Raw genomic sequence first — 15,800 nt, 5'->3', positions numbered from 1 at the left:
ATTACTAAAAACACCACCAGTAGAGAAATTGAGGCAAACCAGGGACAAACCAAACGACCTCAGCCCAAATGGGTTGACTTACTGCCAGCATTATCCAGGCACAATATCTCAAAACCAGAGGGCCACACCAAACTTGTGGAGGACTGAAATAGAAAGCCTCTCTTCCTCTGTCAAAGGAATCTAGTAGAAAGAACATTACACAAGTAATCAGAATACCTAGATCTTCAATCAAATATCTTTATTGAATGCTTTTCTGTATGCAGAGCACTATACTAAGTGTTAGGGAGAGTATAATAGAATTGGAAACACGTTCGCTGCACACTAGAAATTTACAGTCTAGAGAATTTTAGTGACTAATTCCTTTTTTTCTTAGTTCTTTAAATTTATGAAATGACACAATTAAGGAACGTCGTTCCACCAGAGCACATCTTTCTGGATACTACCTGACATGGTATTGGAAGAAACCGTTGTGCATGAGCATTTATCAGCGCTTAGTACCGTGCTCTGCACATGGTAAGCGCTCAATAAATACTATTGAATGAATGAATGAATGAATGAATGAATGAATGAATGAATGAATTTTTCAGCTTTAACCACGGGAAGGCAAAGGACATTTGATTGAAAGAAAATTAGTTTATACTGCACTCCGGCCAGGATATTGCAGGGGCTTAAAGGATTTAAACCCAGTGGCTTCCGCGAACCCACAAAACCGTGCCCCCTCTCGACCTCACCAACATAGTCGCTACTCGAGCTATTTTGAAGATTATCTTCTTTTTAAAGTGATTACCCCCAAGGCAGTCTGGCTATAAATTGCTGGGAATCGGGCAGTGAGAGAGAGGAATCTGCTTGTCCCCAGGAGTTCCTTTACAAATCTCCCTAATTAGTCCCCTGTCATGGCTAGTGATTAACACAAAGAGGTGCTAATACCGGTGTTAATCACTGTCACCCCACTCCAGCTCTTCTTCTTAACTAGAAATCTTGTTGATTCCTTCGTGGGAGAGGTCATTAAGAGAATAATGGATAGAAAGGGGAAAAGTGGGTTTGATGTTTAATCTGATTAGCGGTGTGGTGCAGGCCCTGTTTTTCTGTGTGTAAACCTGTGTTTGTATGCCTGTGTTTTCTCATTAGAAGCAGAGGCAGGAACACGGGTTTGGAAGTCAGAGGACATGGGTTCATTCATTCAGTAGTATTTATTAAGCACTTACTATGTGCAGAGCACTGTACTAAGCGCTTGGAATGTCCAATTCGGCAACAGATAGAGACAATCCCTGCCCAATGACGGGCTCACAGTCTAATCATAGTTCTGCCATTTGTCTACTGTGAGACCTTGGGCAAATCATTTAATTCCTTTATGCCTCAGTTATCTCATTTGTGAAATGAAGATTAAGCCTGTGAACCCCATGTGAGACAGGGACTGTGCCCAACCTAATTACCTTGTATCTACCCCAGTGCCTAGAACAGTGCTTGGCACATAGTAAGTGTTTAACAAATACACAAATACCATAATTATTACTATTATTAGAACTCTGACCCTGCTGAGGGTGTCACTATGACTGGAGGGGAAGAGGGGTAGCAGTAGAGGAGAAAGAGGGGACACTATCCACCCCCTTCTTCCTCCCTCAGGCTTGCAGCTGCCTGGTTTTCAGAAGGGCAAGCCACAAAAGTGAAACGTGGAGAGAGAGAGGGGAAAGAGGCTTTTCAGGAAAGCCATTCCATGATGGTGGGGGTCCTCCTGACTTCAGTCTCCTTCCCTTCTCCTCCATGCTCTTTCTACTAGGCCATGCTGTTTCTCTGGAAGTGAATAATTGGTACAGAAGTGCTGAGGTGTTAGGGGGAATACAGCCAGGGGGAAAACAGAAATAAAGTGAGAAGGCCTCTGGGAGATGTCATTTCAGAAGGGCTTTGAAAATGAGGAGAGCTGTGGCTTGGTGGATATGAAGTGAATGTGCCAGGCAGGAACAAGTGGGTGACCAGGGGGTCAGATGTGGAAAGACAAGAATTCATTCTTTCAATAGTATTTATTGAGAGCTTACTATGTGCAGGGACTGTATTAAGTGCTTGGAATGTACAATTCAGCAACATATAGAGACCATCCCTGCCCAATGACGGGTTCACAGTCTAAACGGGGGAGACAGAAAGCAGAGCAAAACAGAACAAAACAAAAACAAGACAACATTATCAAGATAAATAAAATCAAGGGGATGTACACCTCATTAACAAAATAAATAATATATACAAATGAGCACAGTGCTGAGGGGAAGAGGGAAGGGGGGGAGCAGAGGGTGGGGGGAAGGGAGGGGGAATGAAACAAGTAGGTTAACCTAAAATGAACAAAGAGTGAAAGTTTGAGTATAATGGGAGAAAAGAGTGGAAAAGTAGTGGGAGAGAGCTGAGTGCTTTAAAGCCAATGGTAAGGACTGTCTGCTGTGTGACCTTGGGCAAGTCACTTAACATCTCTGTGCCTCTGGATGGAGAGAGAGGAGGGATCTTGGAAATATGGTTGGAAATTGACAGAAAAGAGTGACACGACCGAATTTCGGGTCGGAAGAGGGAGCAGCCACCGTTAGACTTGAGAGATGGGAAAGATGGTGGTGTTATCTGCTTTGAGAATGTCCTGTTATGGGAAAGTTGGTGCTTGAAGACATTTCCCCCTTCACCCCTTTCTAGAAAATCTCGCCGTTACCCGCCTAAAAGGAAGAAAGTTCATTTTAAAATGTGGCGTTTGATCGTAACGATCTGTAGATACTGCGAGTTACACTCAGCCCCAAGACGACGCCTCCCCAGGGCCATGGCAAAGGTCCCAATTCCCCGGCTGGGCCGCCGCCCCCGGGCTTGGCGCGCTTTGGGGCGAGTGCGCCTGCGCACTGCGGACTCCCGCACCGCCCTGAAAAGGCACCTCAGAGGAAAGAACCCAGAACGCGCGCAGAACGCTGGGAGCTTGGGCTGCCGGATGTGACGTCATGAGGCAGCGTCCGGGCCGTCTCCGCAGGGTGGTTTTGGCGCCTGCGCAGTAGTCTGCCGGTCGAGGCAAAGTGGCGGCGGTAGTGGCGGCGGCGGCGGCGGCGGCGCTGTTTTTCTTCCCTAGGTCTTCCCAGTGCCCGCCGGCCGCCGCTTATCGGCGTCATGAAGATCTGGACGTCGGAACACATCTTCGAGTACGTTCTCGCTGAAATCCTGGGGTCGGGGGGGGTGGGAGGCGAAGGGAGGGGAGGGCAAAGAAGGAACCCAGATACCTGACCCGACGACCTCACCGTCTTCCCTGTCGGCGGACACGGGAGCGCGCGGGAGCGGGCGCCCTGGCGGGAGCGCGCCGCGCGCCCCGGGGGGGGGGGCAGAAGGACCAGCCTGCCAGCCTCCCGTGGGCAGCGGAGCCCGGCCCAGGCCATGATGAGAATGATAATAATACTAATAATCATATTGGTATTTGTTAAGCGCTTACTGTGTACCGAGCACTGTTCTGAGCGCTGGGGTACATAGAGGGCCATCAGGTTGGCCCACAGGCTTCATCCCCATTTTCCAGATGAGGGAACAGGCACCGAGAAAAGTGACGTGACTTGCCCAGCTGACGGGGGGGCGGAGCCGGGATTAGAACCCATGACCTGGGACTCCTAAACCCGGGCTCTTCCCACTCAGCCACGCTGCAATGTGTATAATAGTATAATTATTCTGTTTATTGTGTTAATAAGGTGTCTCCTTGGTTCTCTTGATGATGTCTTGTGTTTGTCTTGCCCTGTTTGGCCTTGCTGCCTCCCCCGTTTCGACTGTGAGCCCGTCATGGGGCAGGGATGGTCTCTGCTGCCGAATTGGCCATTCCAAACGCTTAGTCCAGTGCTCCGCACATAGGAAGCGCTCAATAAATACGATTGCATGAATGAGGACAGACAGAGGCGAGCAAACGGCGACGTCAAGGTCACCGTCAAGGTTTCTCCAGCTCCAGGCCTACCTGTGCGCCCACGGCCCTCCTTAATGGTGGTATTGGTTGAGCGCTTACTCTGTGCAAAACACTGTCCTTGCCCCTCTTCCCGGCCCATCGCCCGACTCGTGAAGGAACCCGGGCCTACCCAGACACCGCCCCCGCAGTTCACTGATTCATTCAGTTGTATTTAATAAGAATAATTGCGGTATTTATTAAGAATTAACCATGTGCCAAGCACTGTTCTAAGCGCTGGGGTGGATTCAGGTTGTCCCACATGGGGCTCGCACTTTTAATCCCCATTTTATAGGTGAGGTGACTGAGGCACAGAGAAGTGACTTGCCCAAGGTCACATAGCAGACAAGTGGCGGAGCCGGGATTAGAACCCACATCCTCTGACTCCCAAGCCTGTGCTCTTTCCACTGAGCCACACTGCTCTTCTTGAGCACTCGTGTGCAGAGCACTGTACTAAACTCTCGGGAAATGCAGTACAGCAACGAATAATAATAACGAGGGCATTTGTTAAGCGCTTACTATGGGCCGAGCGCCGTTCTAAGCGCTGGGGTAGGTACAAGGTAATGAGGTTGTCCCACGTGGGGCTCACAGTCTCTTCATCCCCATTTGGCAGATAAGGTAACTGAGGCACAGAGAAGTCAAGTGACTTGCCCAAGGTCACACAGGTCATCAGTGGCAGATCCGGGATTGGAACGCACGACCTTTGATTCCCAAGCCTGGGTTCTTTCCACTAAGCCACGACAATCCCTGCCCACACGGGCTCACAGTCTGGAAAGGGGGAGACAGACATCAAAACAAGTATATGGGCATCAGTAGCATCTTTATAAGTAAATAGAATTATAGATGTAAATACATCATTAATAATAGAATTGTAATTATAAATTAAAAATATGTACAAATATATACAAGTGCTGTGGGGTGGGGAGGGGGGGTAGAGCAAAGGGAGTGAGTGGGGTCGACAGGGGAGGGGAAGGGGAGTGCAGTCTTCATTCCCATTTTACAGATGAGGGAGTTGATGCCCGGGTGAAGTGACTTGCCCGAGGTCACAAAGTAGACAAGTGGCAGAGGCGGGATTCGAACTCAGGTCTTTCTGACTCCAAGGCCCGGATTCTTTCCACCACCTCCAAACCCGGCGCTCGGGACGTCCAGGAAGTTCATCTGAACTAATAATAATGGTATTTGTTAAGCGCTTACTATGTGTCAGGTACTGTGCTAAGCGCTGGGGGGGATACAAGCAAATCAGAGTGGACACAGTCCCTGTCCCATGTGGGACTCACAGTCTCAACCTCCGTTTGATGGATGAGGGAACTGAGGCCCAGAGAAGTGAAGCGACTTGCTCAAGGTCACACAGCAGACAAGGGGAAGAGCTGGAATTAGAACCCACGCCCTCCTGACTCCCAATCTCTACTCTAAACTTTTGAGGGAGTACAATTCAGAGTTGGTAAACACGTTCCCAACCCAGAATGAACTCATAGTCTAGAGTCCAGGACAGACTCTAAATCTAATGAAAAAAACTGGCCATTTTAGCAGCTGCTCATCTAGGGTCCCATGGCAGGGTCTTGAAAAGGATGTTCTGTTTGATAAATTAGTGAAAGTTATTTCTCTGCATAAAGTTACAGCTGCATACAGTTTTTTTGTTTGTTTGTTTACAAAACCCGATGCTTATATGCCTTCAGCTTTCTGAATGAGAGATTATGGTGGACCCTTTCTTGCAGAACTACTCTAGCAAGATCGTTTAATGGAGAGTTGGGCTTTTAAAATTTTCAGTTTCGCCCTATCTCAGTGTGCCCTGACAATTTTGTAGATTTCCTTTTAGGCAGTAAATTCTTAAAATCTAGGTAAATTCAGTAGGTGGGGGAGTGGTTAGGTAATTAATTTAGGAAAACAGTTCTAGCCTTCTGTTGAATAGTTTAGAGTTAAGGAGCAAAATTATATTTTTAGTATGCTTCCTGACTATTAATAATTGTAGTATTAAGTGCTTACCATGTGCCAAGCTAAGAAAGTCAGCTTTTAAAATTTGTTTGCAAACAACTGAAACTTATGCAGCAGTTAGTACATTCTTTGAGAAAACAGCCATTTTTCCACTTGACCAGTATGAAAATGTAATTTACTGGAAAATTAAAGAACTGTAATTATAGTAATCAGTTTTGTGGAGACACAGCTAAATAATGTCCTGCAGACTTCCAATCATGTTCATATCTAGACCGATGGGAGTAACATCATAAGGCTATTTGAGTTTTGAAGGCTAATTTAGAACACAGTTTTTGTCATTTTTGCTTTACATGTTAGAATTAGGAATGAATGCTGGGTGGGACAGAGTGATGTTTAATACTGGGTACACTTGACCTTACTGTGTTCAAAATTGGTTGGCAACCCTGAGTGTACTGAGCATTATATAATTTCTAAAAACTTCCCTCTTCATCGTCACCCTAACGCTTCTATACACATACAGTTTCATTAATAAAAGAAATCTTCAAAGCCCAGGTAACCCAGAACCTTAGAGGAAATGCCCAGTCTCCCACCACCAGAAGAGAGGGGTTGCCCAAAATCTCAGGCCGTCCCCATCCTTCCCCACTGCCACTCTGAAGGGGAGGCTTTAAATTAGTAAGGCTCACACCTTGGAGAAACCTCATCAGTTAAACTATTGCCACTGCACACCCTGGAGAAAAAGCCAACAGCATCCTGATGTCTAGAATGTTTGGGAATTTGTGACAGTTTGAATAGGACAGCCTGGACTGGAGCAGGGAGGGGACAAAGAGTGACCTCTCTTTTTTATTTTCACTTTTGATTTTGCGTAACTTGTAACTTTTAGACCCTATGCTTACCTTTCAGTTGAGCCTTCTATGGACCAGGGGCCATAGGTTTAGGAAACTGACTTCTTAATAAATATTGACTGTTTAACTTACTCCCTGGGTAGATTACCGAGCATCCAGGATTCATGGCTTTTTTTAGGGGGAAAGGAAATTTGGACATGAGGTCTATGATGATGATGGAGTCCCATATTGAAATCCACAGCTGGTTATTAAAGGAAAAGTTAGGGATATTGGGGGGTGAGTGTGGTTTTAGGTGGTGTGGCCCTAACCATTAGATGAATGTCATGGAGGGCAAATAATTCCTTGTCTCTCTTTCAGGAGGATTGTATAATTTGCAGGTCTAAATTCTAGCAATTAGCATCTTTGTTTCCTTGTTTGGTTCACAAATAGAATTAGAATATGAAAATTTGGTGTGATAAAGTGTGAATGTTTATATTTATGAAGTTCAATAGGAATTATCATTTAAAAGTGCATTAGGGTATGCTTTTCCCCCATAAAGAATATATGATAACCACAAACAACTTTTTGTGTTTATTTTGCAGCCACCCTTGGGAAACAGTCACAACAGCTGCTATGCAAAAATATCCAAATCCTATGAATCCGAGTGTAGTTGGAGTAGATGTATTGGACAGGCACGTAGATCCTAATGGGAAGTTGCATAGTCACAGACTTCTCAGCACAGAATGGGGAATGCCTTCCATTGTAAAATCGGTAAGTAGGCCTCCTTGGAGGTGATGGACACTTCCCAGTGAGCTGTATTTCTTTTGGTTAAACACAGATTGTTTGTTGATTATTGTTGGTGATTGAGGAGCACTGTGGTCTAATGGAAAGAGCCTGGGCCTGGGATCACAGGACCTGGGTTCTAATCCCAGCACTGCCACGTTTCTGCTGTCAATTTCTCGGTGTCTGTTACCTCATCTGCATAATGGCGATTAAGACTACGATCCCTGCATAAGGCATAAATTGTGTCCAACCTGATTAGCTTGTATCTACCCTAGCAATTAGTTTAGTGTCTGGCACATTTCATTCATTTATTGATCATATTTATTCTAAATGCTTAACAAATATCATTTTTTTAAAAAAATCTAATTTTAACAGCTGCTCAGTATCATAGTTTATGAAAGACAGAGTTTTTCCAGCCTGGAAGATCCATGGTCTTTATTTTTGTTAGGCATCTTTAAGACAAAATATCTTAATACATTTCAGTCCTAAGATGTAATGAATTGGGAATGTTATTGCAATTTTCATGATGACTGCTATACCTTCTATAAAAAAAGGAATAAAGCCAAATACAGAACTTACTGTTAAGTAAACTCTAAGGCACCAGATTTTGATATATAGTATTGACACTGGAATGAGTTCAGTCTTAGGCAGGAAATAGAACAATTTAGGAATAATGGGTTGATTATGGCTGTTTTTTGAGGCAGGCAGAAGGCTTTCTTTCATTAAGAAACTAAAGTAATCATAGGTTTTAGATGGTATATATTTGCAAAATTTTTAGCCTGTACAAATTTTGAATTCCTCATATAAAGCAACACATTTGGTTTATTTTTAAATAATTACAGCTTTTGTTATTGTGAATGTTTCCCATAGCTAATTGGTTCATCAAGAACAAAAACATATGTTCAAGAACACTCTGTAGTTGATCCTGTGGAGAAAACAATGGAACTTAAATCTACCAATGTAAGTTTTGAGTATTGTTTTTATTTCCAGCACAGTCTCCCACTTATATTTTTTTCCATTTTTCTTTTGCAAATACTTTCATGACTCTTTAATGTAGAAAATGAACGCTTGTGACAGTAATACTTTGACATATTTCCCATTTCCCTTTGCCCTTTCCTTTATGTTGTTAGAACTTTGCATCAACAATATCCTTTGCTTCTGAAATTTGACAATCTAGGTAATTGAGAGTGACCCAGAAAGATTAAATTGAGTACTTTCAACTTCTTAGAGCTGTTTAGCTAATTCTGAATTAATCAAAGTGAATTTGAGTTAAAGATGAAAATAGCATTCTTAAGGAACAGAATGTTTCATTTCATTTTAGAATACAACTTTGAGAATTTTCTCATTGCTTATGATTGGGATTTTTTTTAATTTCATTTATAGATTTCATTTACAAATATGGTTTCAGTAGATGAGAGGCTTGTATACAAACCACACCCACAAGAACCAGGAAAGTAAGTACAGTTTTGTCTTTTTCTAAACCAAAGATTTTTTTTTAGTGTTTAAGGTTCTGATTTTTCTAAGGATTCAAAAGTGGTTAATCTTGATCAAACTACAAAATTTATTTTTGTTTAGAACTGTTCTGACTCAGGAAGCAATAATCACCGTGAAAGGAGTCAGCCTTAGCAGTTATCTAGAAGGATTGATGGAAAGCACTATATCTTCAAACGCTAATAAAGTAAGTTGTATTTGCACAGTACATTCTTTATTGGCTTGAAGAATATTGGGAAAACTTTAAAATATGATTGTCCTGTATTTATTCCAGTACGTAGCACCTAATAAATTCATAATAAATAGCACATTTATTTGACTCTCCCATTTTCGAAGGACCCGAGGATTCAACTCCCTTAAAATTTCTTGGGATAAGGATGGTAAAATACAAAATATCAGTATATCGTAGCCCATAATACCTTGTGAACATAAAATTTTTGCTGCTAAACGTGAGACGTACATACCAGCTCTTGACCTAAACCCTCCCCACCTGCAGGTCCTGCGGCTAAATTTTGCAAGTCAAGCTGAATAATTTTTCCTTTTTGTGGGATCTGGATGGATTTGGTTGCTCTGTGGACACAAGACAAGCCTAAATTCTTGTACAGCTTGTGCTAGTGTAAATTAAGAATCAAGATCATGTACTTTTTTAGAAATGCATTATTTGTCTGACTAAAGTTAATTCAGTTTTTTTTTTTAAAGTATAGTGTAAAATAAAAGCAAAATAGCTTTAACTTTTTTGGGGAAAATGTCGGCTTAGCTACGTGGGTAATTTCAACGTAGATTCAGTCAATCATATTCACTGAATACTTACTGTGTGCAAAGCACTGTACTAAGCACTTAGCACTGTACTAAGTTTCATCTTTGTAAAAATAGGCTACCTTGATTTTTCAGTCTAATAGGTGCTCTCTGGGTTCTTCTGGATTTGTAAATGTATTTTTTTTTTTTTTTTGCATATTGCAGATAAGAACTATGTTTAGTCCTAGAAACTGAGGTCATCACATGACCTAGCAAAATCCAAAAAAGTCACCTCTCCCACACCTGTTCTTGGAACCAAAGTTGGTCCTTGCAAAAAGTGGTTTTGAGTCTTCCACAACAAAACTGGATCCATTATCCAATAGAGAGGCCCATTCAGTTCCTGGCAGTATCCAGGCTCACATGAGTGATCTCTAAGCTTTTAAACCATGCCCTTTTACCCTGAGAGTGGTAAATTTGGGTCCTCATATGCCTATTTAAAAATCTAGATGTGTCCTCCTCTAGAACTGTGCAGCAGTGTATGTAGAGTGGGTGACAATCTAATAGAAATAGTGAAAGCAATGAAGAGAATGTGCTGCATTTTAGTGGGAGTGGTGGAGATAGGTGTTCCATGGTGGATTAGGCAAAATTTGAATTATCAGTATTCAGAAATTATATTAGGTGAACATGAATTTTAATTTAGTGGGTGTTTCCTCTGTACAGTAATTTTTACATTAAGGAAGATATTGAGACCCTTTAAATCCAAAATAATCTTCATAGGGAACAATACAGTAAATATAAATGGGTAATATGTTCTTATATTAAAATCCAAGCCACTTAATAAAAGCATTTTGTGTAGTAAATAACTGAGATAAGCTCACAGTCTATTCCATTTGTCCTTTTCCACTCTGGGAATGCAAAATGCCATTAATTTGTTGTGTAATGATTTTCAAGGGCCGTGAAGCAATGGAATGGGTAATACATAAACTGAATGCTGAGATTGAAGAATTGGCTGCTTCGGCAAGAGGGAGCATAAGGACCCCAATGGCAGCGGCGGCATTTGTGGAGAAATGAAAAAACGTTATCAGTGTAAAAATTTATAGCTAGGTCTACCAGGGTCTCTCCAAGCTGGTATTGTATTTATTCATATTTGTTATTTAAAAGGCATATCTGTATATTAGGTAGGTTTTGAATTGGAGCTTGGAGAGAGGCTGCAATTTTTTATTAAAAATGAAATGGGCTTCCCTCACACATGGGATCACTTGGAATAAATGTTAGTTGAGAAATAACATCTAATGTTGCGAGGTCCAGTAATTATATGACCAATTAGGAATACCTTAAAAGTATAACTTGAAATTGATTTTGGCCTGCAGAATTCCACTTAGTGGAATTTTATGGCATTTGATTCATGAAACCCCACCGGTTTTGGACCAACTCTAAAGTGAAGATCACCTCCTTTTATAACACGGATTGCCTTGTTGCATTTGGTTTGAGCTGTTTGTGTGATTGTAACTTTTTTTTAATAGAAGGAAAGTGTTATTTGAAATCTGAGATGAAAAGTTATTTATTCGTGCAAAGAATTTTGCTGTGATAAACCACCATAAAAAAGTATGGCGTTTTGATTTGGTTGCAGACCCTAAAATGGTACTCTAGGATTAAACACTATGCTTAAAGCAGTATAATGGCTCGTACTTAAATGACATTTTATTGTAGAACAGTCTACTGTACCATTTGCCAAAGTATAATTTGAACTGATACTTTCTTTATGGGATTAGTACTTCCAAAGAACTTGATATTTTAGAATTCACAAATTGGGGCTGGATAAGAGAATGTTAAAAATTTTGGAGAGAAACCTTGGAAGCAAAGCAGTTATCTGAACTGGTAGCACTATATAAAGTTATAAACCACGACAATGGTGCATATTTTAAAACTTTTTTTATTGCGTAGTTTATACAAAAAATGCCATGTGACTAAATCATAGTTCCGATCTCTAGCATGACATCTCAAACTAATCGAACGTATTTTAAATCGAATAACACTTAATTGCTTGCAACATCGTCCTATTTAAGTAATTACCCTCGAACAAGTTTCTATTTTCATGAAGATGCTTGAATTTTTGACTAAAATTGTGTCATGCTGTGACAGATTTTTGGTACTTAGCTCTCTCTAACTTTTGGTGCCAACTACAAAGGGATGTTGCACTTCAGCTTTTATTAGTGGGAAATCCTTCTTTCTGGGGCCAGATGGCCAGTGGAATTGGGGAAATCTAATCCTATAAATACTATATTTAATTTTTTAAAGGCAGGTGAATATCACCTGTGTAAAAAGTATTTTCTGATACTTGATTTTTTTAATATTGAAGCTGTGTATTGAGTGTTAAAAGGCAACTAGATTGTCTTGTTAACCTTAATATGTGATAACACCCTCTTCAGAAATGGTTTAAGTTCAAGTTGTATGTGTACGTACATAAAGCAAAAGTGGAAGTTTACCAAACTATAAAAATTAATATTTTTTCTACTTTACAAAAATTTTTGTTTGGTCTGGGATTTTAGTACATTTGTAAAAAGCAACTAATATCCATTAAAATTATTGAAATTTTTTTTGTAACCTCAAGATTGTTTTTAAAAGAATAACATTTCAACTAAACAAAATGGTAAATGTTAACACTTGAAAAATATTTGCCTCTGAATAATTTCTGTCATTTGCGCTTGTTGGGAAAAAGGTACAATGCTCAAACTAATGATAAAATATTTCTGAACTGTGGTATTCTGGACTTGTTCATTTTTTAAATCTAACTTAATTTTTTCCTTTTAAAATACCAGCTCTGAACATTTTTCTTTAGAAAATTTTGGTTTTGTCCCAGGTCAGCAAGCAGCAAACCTCATGTTTAGTTCCAACCTATTATTTCACCATTCAATAATTATCAAGATTTTGGAGTCAAATACCCACTTCTGCCAAGGATGGGAAACCTGTATCAATGGCAGCATCAGTTAGTGAACTCCTACTGTGAGCTGAGCACTTTACTGCACACTAGAAAAAAAAAGGCAGAAAAAGTTCTGCTAAAGAGCTTGCAAGGGAGACAGCTGCCTAATGTGCCATGGTTAAAAGTTAACAAAGGTATGTGAATAAATAAACACATCTGAGATGAATGAAGGGGTAGCCTTCCTTGGAAAGTCACTGCCTGATTGACAGTCTGCATTTCTGGCCACCTTTTATGCTGTTTTTGTTTAATGGACCTCTTGAACACTTCCTAACTCCGCAGTCCAAGCTGCCCAGTTAGAGGATTGCTGTACCAGTACCTGTATATTGCAACCCAGTAATTTAATTCCTTTTGTGTTGAACTGCTGTAAAAGTAAATTCCAACCCCACCCCCTTCTAGTTTTACTTGGCCAGGCCTCCTCAGTAGCCTCTGGTGTGGGGAAAATGAGGAGGCCTGAGGGATTGGATTGATGTCTTGGGGGTGGGGATGAGAGGGAAAGCTGCTGGATTACTCTTGCTTGTAAATGCTGGGGTGGGGTTTGACTCATTTTTACAATTGAGATAGGCTCAATGTGGGCAGGGAATGTGACTAATTCTGTTTTATTCTCCCAAGTGCTTAGAACAGTGCTCTACACAAAGTAAGCACTCAATTGAATAAAAAGTGCTCAATAAGTACTATTGATTGAGTTGGGGAGGTAAGGGGAAAAGGGATCAACTGCCCAAATCTGGACCCATCCCTAGGGAACTAGGACAGTCCTGGGTTGGGGAGTTAGGTTGCTCTGTCATGGCTCCTCTAATACAGCTGTAAGAGTCAGGAATGGACAGGTTACAGGCTGCACCCCAGTGTCTTCCAAATACAGAGAGAAAAAAACTCAACTTTGTCACAGTCGAGCCAAACCAGGCATGATTGTGAAGCATTTGACTGAAGTTCTAGGAAAGTAGGTATGGTAAAGTTAACATCTGACCAGCAATTGAAAAGATTCTAAGGTTTCATGTTTTTTCTCCCCTCTAGAATCACTTTGCTGGAGTCTCATTGTGCATTATAACACTGGCAAAATCCTCAAAGACCCATCCTCTGAAATGTGGCTTTACTCACAGTCAAAAAACAACATTTCAATTTGTGGAAGTTAACTATTAGAAATAGGTCATAGACGATCCATTTCATTTATGCTACATTTGGCAAATATGCTCAAGAGGATGGTTTAGTTGAGAAAGCTTCAGTAGTGAGCCGTGTTAACTAGCTCTATTTTGAATAGGGGTCTATACTTCAGAAACCTTAGGGTTTTAATGTAGACTTGACTAAACAGGATTTCGGTGTGTTAAAATGTTGAGTAATAGGGTATTTTTGAAGGGCCTACTGAGTGATGGTATTCATCAATAGAGTATAAACTGGATCAGAACAACAGGAAACAGGATAAGTTGTTTTTAGTTTTTGTTTTATTTCACTGGCCTGATCCAGAAAAGAAGACTTCTAGGGAGTCAGTTTCCTCTCGCTTTGGTTTTTTTTTTCCCATCCTATTTCTTCATTTACTACACGTGTCGCTTCCATATTGCATACCCCATGACTGGGACAGTGCGTCATCCAGAAAGGTTGACTTAGTTTATAGCACTGAACTGACTGAACGTGCAGGTGACAACTGAACATTGGGCGAGACTGGATAGCCTGGTGAAGGTTGGACTCTAATCCCACCTCTGCCACTTGCCTGCTGTGGGATTTTGATGCAAGTCACCTGACTTCTCTGTGTGTGTTTCCTCATCAGTAAAGTGGGGATTTAATAACAACTGTTCTCTTTCTTATTTAGACTGTGAGCCCCTTATGAGTCAGGGACAAGTGTTTGAAATAACCAGGGTTTAGTGGTAAATGCTTAGCAAATACCATGATTTCATAACTCATGAATGGAGTCTAGCGCACCTTGGTCCGGGGAGGTTCTTCCTCTTGGGAGTGGTAGCCGATGAAGGCAGAGAGTGTTTGCGGACACAGTTGTGTGGATCGGGCCTTTCAGGGAAGCAGCGTGCCCTAGTGGAAAGAGTGTGGGCTTGAGTTCTGATCCTGACTCTGCCACTTGCTTGCTGTGTGATCTTGGGCAAATCACTTAATTTCTCTATGCTTCAGTTTCTTCATTTGTAAAAGGGGGATTAAATAGCAGTTCTCTGTAAGCCACAGATGGGCCAGGGCTATGTTTAACCTGGTAATCATTTACCTACCGAAGCACTCAGTACTTACACTTAGTAAGTACTTAAATACAATTCCAAACCTGCTAAAAAGGTACAAGGGACTGGAAGCTCTTCACTTCCCTCAATAAAGCAACAATCCTTGTTTGCCTAAATCCTGCTCAGCCTGTTTTTTTTTATGGTATTTGTTAAACACTATGCGCCAATCACTTTAGTAAGCATTGGGGTAGATAGAAGGCAATCAGGTTGGTCACAGTCCATGTTCCACGTGGAATGGTATTTTAATCCCCATTTTACAGGTGAAGTTCCTGAGGCACAAAGTTAAGTGACTTGCCCAAGATCACTCAACAGAGAAGTGGCGGAGCTAGATTTAGAACCAGGTCCCTTTATTAACTCACTCTGGGTGAAGGTACTGTGGTGTCACCCAATGTTGCAGTCTTAAACCTACTTCTTCAGTAATCAGCCACTACAGTTGCTCTCCTCCCCTACCAGTCAACTCATGACTCACGTGTCGTGACTCATGAGGGAGTCAGAAGATCATGGGTTGTAATCCTGGCTCTGCAACATTCATTCAATAGTATTTATTGAGTGCTTACTCTGTGCAGAGCACTGTACTAAGAGCTTGGAGTGGACAAATTGGCAACAGATAAAGACAGACCCTGCCCATTGACAGGCTTACAGTCTAATTGGGGGAGACAAAAACAATAGCAATAAATAGAATCAAGGGGATGTACATCTCATTCAGGTCATGGGTTCGAATCCTGGCTCCGCCACTTGTCAGCTGTGTTACTGTGGGCAAGTCACTTAACTTCTCTGTGCCTCAGTTACCTCATCTGTAAAATGGGGATTAACTGGGAGCCTCACAGGGACAACCTGATGACCCTGTATGTACCCCAGCGCTTAGAACAGTGCTCTGCACATAGTAAGCGCTTAAATACCAACATTATTATTAACAAAATAAA

At 41.4% G+C, this 15,800-nt stretch overlaps 1 protein-coding gene across 1 annotated transcript; it reads left to right on the top strand.

The window, feature by feature from the left end:
• Nucleotides 1-3,017: 3,017 nt before the first annotated feature.
• Nucleotides 3,018-12,453, top strand: PRELID3B (PRELI domain containing 3B). Its single transcript, XM_007671430.3, has 6 exons — nucleotides 3,018-3,155; nucleotides 7,284-7,452; nucleotides 8,335-8,424; nucleotides 8,848-8,918; nucleotides 9,040-9,142; nucleotides 10,642-12,453. The coding sequence occupies exons 1-6, from the start codon at nucleotides 3,124-3,126 to the stop codon at nucleotides 10,759-10,761; spliced, it is 585 nt and encodes a 194-aa protein (XP_007669620.1). The 5' UTR covers nucleotides 3,018-3,123; the 3' UTR covers nucleotides 10,762-12,453.
• The last annotated feature ends 3,347 nt before the right edge of the window (nucleotides 12,454-15,800 follow it).

The sequence above is a fragment of the Ornithorhynchus anatinus genome, chromosome 8 (assembly GCF_004115215.2).
Source record: "Ornithorhynchus anatinus isolate Pmale09 chromosome 8, mOrnAna1.pri.v4, whole genome shotgun sequence".
Classification (NCBI taxonomy): domain Eukaryota; kingdom Metazoa; phylum Chordata; class Mammalia; order Monotremata; family Ornithorhynchidae; genus Ornithorhynchus; species Ornithorhynchus anatinus.
The sequence above is the reverse complement of the archived record's forward strand: the minus strand, read 5'-3'. Positions and strand labels throughout refer to the sequence as shown.